Raw genomic sequence first — 8,605 nt, forward strand, 5'->3', positions numbered from 1 at the left:
TTGACCTAAAAAGGAAACCCTAGCAGTGTGTATTCCACTAAGTTGCACTATAGATATGTGCAAGAAATGAATAATGAGAAAGACAATTTTTAGGACCTATGCAATGGTTTAGCTCCACTCAAAGTTGAAGCCTTTGGGTGACTATTAATCAAAAGGAAAGTGGCAATTAAAGCAACATTGTTGAGAAGAATTCTTAGAGCTAATGCAACTTGCTATTTACTTTGTAAAAGGGAGCTTGAATGTGTCAATCATCTGTTTTTCTCGTGTCTTAAGATGTGGATGCTATGGAGTTAGTGGGCTGAAAATTAGGGATTCAAATGGGTGAACTACCATGACTCTTTAGCTTGTTTTCTTAGCTGGAATGATACAACAAAAGGTTTAAACAATGGAGATGTATGGTAGATGGCTTTTTTCACTATTATAGTATGGTTTATTCAAAATTTGTGATTAAAGTAATTTGCTTTAAAAAATAACATTTGGATCACTAATGTTTATAAGTGTTATTATTTTGATCATTTAGCCATTAAAAGATAAAAGACCTCCATTTGTATATTACACATCATCATAAATTAGCTAAGTGGCATATCCACATCAAAGGTGACCAAACTAGTATCTTTTACAATTAATTGAGCATTATTAAATGGTGGTGGAGGTATAGAATGGAGAGAGGTTCATTATGGAAGAGTGGCATATTGGAAAAATATGAAAGAGGTGCCCAAGAATATATTCCATCATTGAAGAAGGCAAAATAGATGATAGGTTTGGATAAGACATTGATAACCCAAGTGGAATGAATGTTAGAGTTTCATAGGAGCTTAAGGTTGTTGGTGATTATTGGGAAATGGAGAGAAAATTGCCTTTTAGCATGATGAATCGGTAGACGACAAGCCATTAAAAACTATTTACTCTAGGATGTTCACCATAGCTAGTAGCAATTAGGCTACAATTTGTGAGTTATATAATAGGATAAAAAAAGTCAAAGGTCAAAGATAGACTTTAAAAGAAGATTTTTTGTGTGGGAAAAGGAACTAGAGAAACAATTGATGATGAAGCTTAAAGATATGAAGTGGATGGGAAAAAAAGAATAGGTTAATTTGGAAGTTTGATGGGCATGAAAAATTTTCAATTTAAAAACTAATAAAAATTTTGAGGGATTTACTAAGGGATGGAATTGATGAGAAGTTAAGGGGGGTTTGGAAACCCAAAGTAATTGCTAAAGTATAATGTTTTTTGTGGCCTGCATACCTTGGAATGATGCCCACGAAAGAATTCTAGTATCAAGAAGGGTAAACTTAAAAGACAATGAGCAAAAGTACCTCATCGGGAGCAAGAAATGAGACTTTTTTTATAAGAAGAAATGGAGAATGTATGAATTAGTCACTCTAGTGAGGATTAGGACTCTTTTTTAGATAAAGGTTTTAGAGGGAGGAACCACAGTGATCAACGTTGTATGGAGGGATAATTAAAGAATTGAGATAGGATTGCATGTGATAAAAGTGTAATGGGTGGAAGGAGGAGCAATGGTAGTCACCAAATGAAGGTTTTTTGAAGTTCAACATTGATAGGTCAACTAGGAAGAATCTAGGTTTTGTAAGGGTGGGAGGAATGTCGAGAGAAAAGGGAGGCATCATGCTCGCTTATGTTCAAGACCTATTGGTGTTTGTGAGTCTAATTATGCTAAATTAGTGGTTGTCAAAGTGATGTTGGATGTTTTCTATCAATTAGAGTGGTTAGGGAGAAATTATAGATTTACCAATTGAATTACTAATAGAATTTCAATTGGTAATATCATATAGGGATTTTTAATATATAAGGAGCCCCTTCAAGCTCCCCTGGAAATCTTATTCATTTTTTTCTTCTTTATTTCTTTTTCTCTTCCCCAACTTGCCCCCCAACATTACTTTCGCCTTAAATTACTCTCCACCCTTTTCCTTGCCAACCTAGCTTTCATCGACATTGATCGAGCCTCCCTCATCATCAATCCTACCAGACCTGTTGCTTGAGAATTGATCGAACAAAAGCTTTCCCTGTAAGTTTTTTAACGTTAGATATTCATAACTCTTTCTCTGACAATATTTAGGTTGAATTGCTTTGAATTTTATTGATTAACTAAATGTTGATTTTAAATTGTTTGGAATTATGTTTATTTTTTTGGTATAGTTTGTTTGTTAAGTAAGGATCACAAAATGTTTTAGATTTTTTTTAGGTGCTATTGGTGCTTTAGATTGTTCATTGTGAATCAATGGAACAATATTGAAGCATGTTTATAAGAAAAGAAAATGCCATACCAAAACCTTTCCCTATAAGTTTTTTATTGTTGAAACATGTTTAAGCACCTTCCTCCTTTCACCTATCCATCCTTCAGGCCCTCTTTCATTTTCTTTTCATGTCAATTCTAAATTTAGTAACTTACCCTTCAATTTGTAATCCCCTTTTACCTCTTGTCTTGGTTAGTTGCCTTCCTTTCCCTATTGATTGATCATTTCTTTGAATGAATTTATTGAATAAAAGAAAAGTGTAATGTTGCTAAAGTAGGAAGAATACAAATTGGAATCTCATTAGATATTTATTTACAACCTGCCCTCGTAGTGAGAATTTCTTTCATGTACAATCTAGTTGGTGGTCTTTTCTTTCATAGCTTGATTCATATTTGTTCATTATGTGAGATTTTTTTCTGATTCAATAATCAAAATTTTTATAAATGATTGATTTCCTTGAATGAATTTATTGAATAAAAGAAAAGTGCAATCTTTTTAGAGTAGGAAAAATATAATTTAGAGTCTTATTAGAAATTTATTTACAACTTACCCTCATAATGAGAATTTCTACAATATAGTTGGTGATCTTTTGTTTGTCATAGCTTGATTCATGTCTTAATTATCTGAGATTTTGTTATTGTTCAATAATCTTCAATGATTTTTTCTAGATGATTGCCTTCCTTGAATGAATTTATGCTTACTTAATATGGTTATACTTTTCATGAAATAGGCATATCATTTCAAAAGTTTGGGTTCAGGAGACTATAGCAAAATCCATCACTTGTATATTCCGTAGACTTGACTGACTAACCTTAAATTTAAATAATTTGGGTAGGTATGTTAGGTCCATAGAATATGCAAGATGTTCGCATTGAAATCTTTGAACAGAAAATCGACAAAGATTACAAAATGAGTGGTTTTACAGAAGGTTAGTTTCCATTTTTTGGAATGTTATGGTTAAGCTTAGATGATGCACATGTTCTGTAATCTTTGTCTATTTTCCATTCAAAATAAATAATTCTACAAAAGGTTAGTTTCCATATATATATATATATATATATTCGACACCTAACGTAAGTCTTCAATTTCATTCCCTCTATTCTCATGGTATTAGTATGTAAGATCATCTTCTTGTAAAGTTGATGGTCTTCCTTATCAAGTATTCTATCTTTGAATCTCCCTTATCAAATATGATTATTTTATGAACATATTTGACAAGGGAGCTATAGAGATAGAATATCCAATCAGCCGACCTCAGCTGACTAGGAAGATGATCTCAATTCCATACATATACTATGAACTTGGAGTGCAGTGTTCAATAGATCCTGCAATGAGTGATGCGGTGGGTTGCCACACCGAATCTTTATCAAAGCAGTCGTTGAGCCCTTCTAAGAGTGAGGATGCATGAAGAAGGGATGATGCTAGTGGCTAGATGCTGTTGCTTTTTTTTTTTCAATTGTATTCTTAATATACTCGTACATTTTTCTATTCTTTGATATAAAAATAATACAATTTGTATTCATGTCTTTATTAATTAAAATAATATTTTTTTACATATTTCCAATATTTAGAATTATTTAAAATTATTTGTATTTGATATGAAAATAATATTTAAAATTATTAGTATTTGTATTTTTTAATTTTTGAAAATAATTGAATACTTTAGCAGTTTATTGATGGAATTATGGGTATGATTATTGACAGAATAAAGATTATCATTGACAAAATTAAAATATCATCAACAGAAACTTGTGAATACTAACCAATCCTACTACCGATGGATTGAATGCATTGTTGACCGACAGTTTGACGAAATTTTTTGTTGGGGATTCATCGACGGAATACTGAGTTACCAACAGGAAGACCTTTATCGATTAAGGTATTTTCGACTAAATACTGATAGAATACTCTATAGATAATTTCAATTACCAACAAATAATAGTCTTTTAACGACAGAAGTTTTCATCGGTAAAAAGCATTGAATATGGTAATGTACTGGGTAGGTTTTGGAAAATGGAAAAGGGATTGATTATGGCTTTCCAATGATTATTGGCTTGTGGCCATATTTATTGATATCTTGGTGTAATCTCTAGAATCAATAAAAATGTAGCTTATAAGAAAAAAGTGATCAAAATAAAAAATTTCAAAATATTAAGTGATTAATGTGAATTATAACCAATTCACAATATGTCTTATTTTCCTCTATTATTGTATGTCTTTGATTATTATTATTATTATTGTTATTATCTTGCAGTTTACTAAAATTTACTTTATTTATCATATAAATAACTTTTGTCTCCATTTACATTTTTAATTTCATTTTTCTCTTTTCCTTTCCTTTTAACCTTTTAATCTCTTTTTCTCCTCTTTTCTTCTTTATTTTCTTTACTAAGTGTTCCAAAATAGAGTAATTAAAGAGTGCTTTCTAAATAAAAGTATTGATATAATTGTACATTTAATTTTTTAAGGACATTAGTTCGATAAAAACTCTAATCTATAAGTCATTGGAGAGCAAAAAACAAAAAAAAAAACAAAAACAAAATGAACTAAACTAACCAGAGCATTTAAAGTAAACTATCGTTTTAGTAACTTAACTTTTCAAAATTGTCTGATAAAATAGATAATATTTTAATCACCTTTGACATGAATATGTCACCTAGCGATATGCTGATGTAACGAATGAGTAATCTAAATAATAACATCTCTAGGTATTAGTGATTAAAATGATAATTTTCAGAATTGATTAATCAAAATAAAAAATTTCTGACAATTAAGTGATTTAAAAATTAATTTATTATAATATTATCAATCATGCTCTGGTACATTTCATTACTGAGATTTCTTAATCACAACAACCTGGATTCGACTTCGAGTGTATCGCAAACCATAAATTGGGTGTTTAACATGGGTGCTTATTCATTGGCTAGAGGTAATATTTTATGCTGCATGCTTTGAACGGGTGCCATCCGAAGTGAAACTTATTGACTTGTACCTGGACGCTAAATTTTCTACACTCTACCAAACCCAGACTGCATTTTTTATTGTTAACCTTATTTGACTTGAAAGCTTCTTCCAATGCTTTCACCTATTTATATGATATGCATTTCTAATCTCAATATCCAACTCAAATCCTTCCCTTGCAACTCTTTCAAAGAGTGTTTGAGCCAAAAATGGAGTTCTTTTTCCTATGTGGTCTCACTCTCTTCACCCTGTTTGTCTTTTTTTCCCTTTTCTCTATCGTTTCCTACGCCTGCAGGACAAATGCTTCCCAGCCAAACCTCCCACCTGGTAAAACAGGCTTGCCATACATCGGCGAGAGCCTTGAATTTCTGTCGACAGGCCGAAATGGTCACCCCGAGAAGTTTATATATGATAGAATGGCCAAGTTCTCCTCTCAAGTCTTTAGAACATCAATACTAGGAGAAGCTACGGCAGTTTTCTGTGGCGCAGCTGGGAACAAATTCTTGTTCTCTAACGAAACCAAGCTTGTCACCGCATGGTGGCCAAATTCCGTGAACAAGATATTCCCTTCTTCTACGCAAACATCTTCCAAAGAGGAATCCAAGAAGATGAGGAAGCTACTCCCGAATTTCCTCAAGCCAGAGGCATTGCAAAGATATGTAGGGATGATGGATACTATTGCACAAAGACACTTCGAGTCTAGTTGGGAAGGCCAGCAAGAAGTGTCTGTGTTTCCACTTGCAAAGAATTACACCTTTTGGGTCGCCAGCAAGGTCTTCTTGAGCATAGAGGATCCTAAACATGTAGCTAAATTGGGCGATCCTTTTAACGTTTTGGCCTCGGGGATTATATCAATTCCCATAGACTTGCCAGGAACACCATTCAATCGTGCCATCAAGGCTTCAAACTTGATAAGGAAAGAATTGAGTGCTATTATCAAACAAAGGAAAATTGATCTTGCAGAGAAGAAAGCATCTCCAACACAAGACATACTCTCGCACATGTTGTTAACAAGTGATGAGAATGGGCAGTACATGAACGAATTGGACATAGCCGACAAGATTCTTGGCTTGCTGATTGGAGGCCATGACACCGCAAGTGCTGCTATCACATTTATCGTCAAGTACCTCGCTGAACTACCCGAGATCTACCAAAAGGTGCAGTCAGGTAAGCTTTTATTAAAAGCAAAAGGACTTCATTCAATTCGGTTACGATACTCCTAATCTTTCAATATTTCTTTGTTACAACTTTTACAAAGCGGCAGTTAATCACTCCCTTGGTAATTCTTCGGGTGCATTTGACTTGGTATTAAACAGAAGAACAAAATTTTGATGTGAGTGGATATAATATTATAAAATTTAAAGTTACTTCAAAAGAGAGAGAATAATTTGTTAAATTAAGTTGCTTCAAAAGTCCTTAGGCCGGCTAAGTTTACATACCATAATATTCTTTATTGCATATTTATGTGTGAGACTATGTGGAGCAAGACACTATTACACAAAGTTAAAAGGCTACAGACTGACTTTGGTAAAAGAATCCATTTGGGAAGATGTTCATTATTAACTCTTGAATTATTAAATGGCATCAGCTTGCTTGCTGGCTAGCTTAGCTTATATAGGATGAACAATCGTGAGTGGCTTCAATTATAATCTTACTACACGATGAGTTGTTAATCAATAATCCCTCCAAGGTTTTGATTATTATAATTAGAGATGCAACCTCTGAAATTTTGACTTTTTCCACGTTCTTTCACTATATCCTCTTGACCAGCTGTAATGGAAAACAAAACAGAATATAATATGTAGAATCTATTCACTCGTTTAGTCAGCATATTGAACTTTCTCTTTTGTGTTTTCTTTGACTATTAATTTTAGGTCGATACTCTCTCACTCTCTCTCTCCCCATAATATAGTTTTGACTAGATCAATTCAGGGAATTTGTTTATTATTAATTCTTGTTTGTCATGAAAGTTTGGTACCATGAGGATGTTCCGTCCTTATTCGGAAAAGTTCAGGCACTAGAACCATAGTTTTTACAACAAAAACAAGTGGCGGTTCACTATTTATTCTTTTTTTTTTACCAAGTCCATGTCCACCAATATTATCTAGCTATATGTGAGAGACTCAGGTGTAGAATCCTTAAAGTTTACGCATAGTAGCCTAGATTCAGACTGATGTATCAGAAGACCAAGGAATAAAAAATAGAGTTTGATGGCTTGGGTTGACCTCATTTCTGACAATTCGGGTTTACAGAGCAAATGGAGATTGCAAAATCAAAAGCCCCTGGAGAGTTGCTGAATTGGGATGATATTCAAAAGATGAAATACTCATGGAATGTGGCATGTGAAGTAATGCGTCTTGCTCCACCCCTCCAAGGAGCCTTTAGAGAAGCCCTGAACGAATTCATCTATTCTGGTTTCACCATTCCAAAGGGATGGAAGGTAAGTGGACAGCCTGACCAATTTTTGATCGATAGGGCTATATAAGTATTCATATTCATGCATTGACTATTGTTCAAAATCTTATTGTTTTTTCCAAATGTATAATTACTGTACAGTTGTACTGGAGTGCGAATTCAACACACAGAAATCCAGAATGCTTCCCGGAGCCTGAAAAGTTTGATCCTTCGAGGTTTGAAGGGAACGGACCAGCTCCTTACACTTTTGTTCCTTTCGGAGGAGGACCGAGAATGTGTCCGGGGAAGGAGTATGCTCGCCTGGAAATACTAGTCTTCATGCACAATATTGTCAAGAGGTTCAACTGGGAGAAACTACTTCCTGATGAAAACATAATTGTAGACCCAATGCCAATGCCAGCTAAAGGGCTACCGGTTCGCCTCCTTCCTCAAACAACTGCCTAGTTTTTGCCTGTAATCGTTTCCAAGACTCAAATGTCTAAAGCTAAGGACATGTTGTCAATTCTGCTCTGCTTGTATACTTGCTGGTAGTGAATTCTGTAGCATTCAAGTGCTGTTGCTGTCTAGAAACACAAACGGAAATTCTGCGTGTAATATTTATGTTAAAAAAGAACTAAATAAGGCATCTCTGTGGCTTTCAATAAGGATTAAAATTAAGTTTCTTAATATAGCTCTTGTGTCTTCTCTTATATTTCTATTTGGTAAATTAATTTTTTATATTTTTTTATATTTTTAGTTTTGATATTAAAAAGTATGGAATATTAATTCTATTAATAGAATTTCAAAATTGTAATATGAAACATACTAGAGTTGAAAGATATTTTTTTCTTGGACTTCATGAAAGTGATGAAAACGGCAAGCAAAAATGTGATGGGTATAATAATAATAATAATAATAATAATAATGCACCAATACAATATTTTGGTTTTAATCAAAAGATTGTCTGTGTTGCATTTAAATGTGGTGCATCC

The 8,605-nt window shown here is 33.3% G+C and overlaps 1 protein-coding gene and 1 long non-coding RNA gene across 2 annotated transcripts; both read left to right on the top strand.

Annotated features, from left to right (window-relative positions):
* Positions 1-1,944: 1,944 nt before the first annotated feature.
* On the top strand, positions 1,945-3,728 carry LOC110426361 (uncharacterized). Its single transcript, XR_002446134.1, has 3 exons — positions 1,945-2,029; positions 3,094-3,186; positions 3,373-3,728. It is a non-coding gene; the product is annotated as an uncharacterized LOC110426361 (long non-coding RNA).
* A 1,548-nt stretch (positions 3,729-5,276) lies between these two features.
* LOC110426240 (beta-amyrin 28-monooxygenase-like) lies at positions 5,277-8,300 on the top strand. Its single transcript, XM_021441416.2, has 3 exons — positions 5,277-6,386; positions 7,472-7,659; positions 7,776-8,300. Exons 1-3 carry the CDS (start codon positions 5,429-5,431, stop codon positions 8,076-8,078), a joined length of 1,449 nt encoding a protein of 482 aa, XP_021297091.1. The 5' UTR covers positions 5,277-5,428; the 3' UTR covers positions 8,079-8,300.
* The last annotated feature ends 305 nt before the right edge of the window (positions 8,301-8,605 follow it).

Source organism: Theobroma umbraticum, unplaced genomic scaffold, assembly GCF_002168275.2.
Source record: "Theobroma umbraticum cultivar Fairchild unplaced genomic scaffold, ASM216827v3 scaffold_55.0, whole genome shotgun sequence".
In the NCBI taxonomy this organism is placed as follows: domain Eukaryota; kingdom Viridiplantae; phylum Streptophyta; class Magnoliopsida; order Malvales; family Malvaceae; genus Theobroma; species Theobroma umbraticum.

Bases quoted from the DNA above. Each gene is read 5' to 3' on its own strand.
- LOC110426240 (XM_021441416.2), top strand. From the start codon at position 5,429: ATGGAGTTCTTTTTCCTATGTGGTCTCACTCTCTTCACCCTGTTTGTC. The intron at 6,387-7,471 runs GTAAGCTTTTAT...TCGGGTTTACAG, and splicing joins CTACCAAAAGGTGCAGTCAG to AGCAAATGGAGATTGCAAAA. The intron at 7,660-7,775 runs GTAAGTGGACAG...ATTACTGTACAG, and splicing joins CCATTCCAAAGGGATGGAAG to TTGTACTGGAGTGCGAATTC.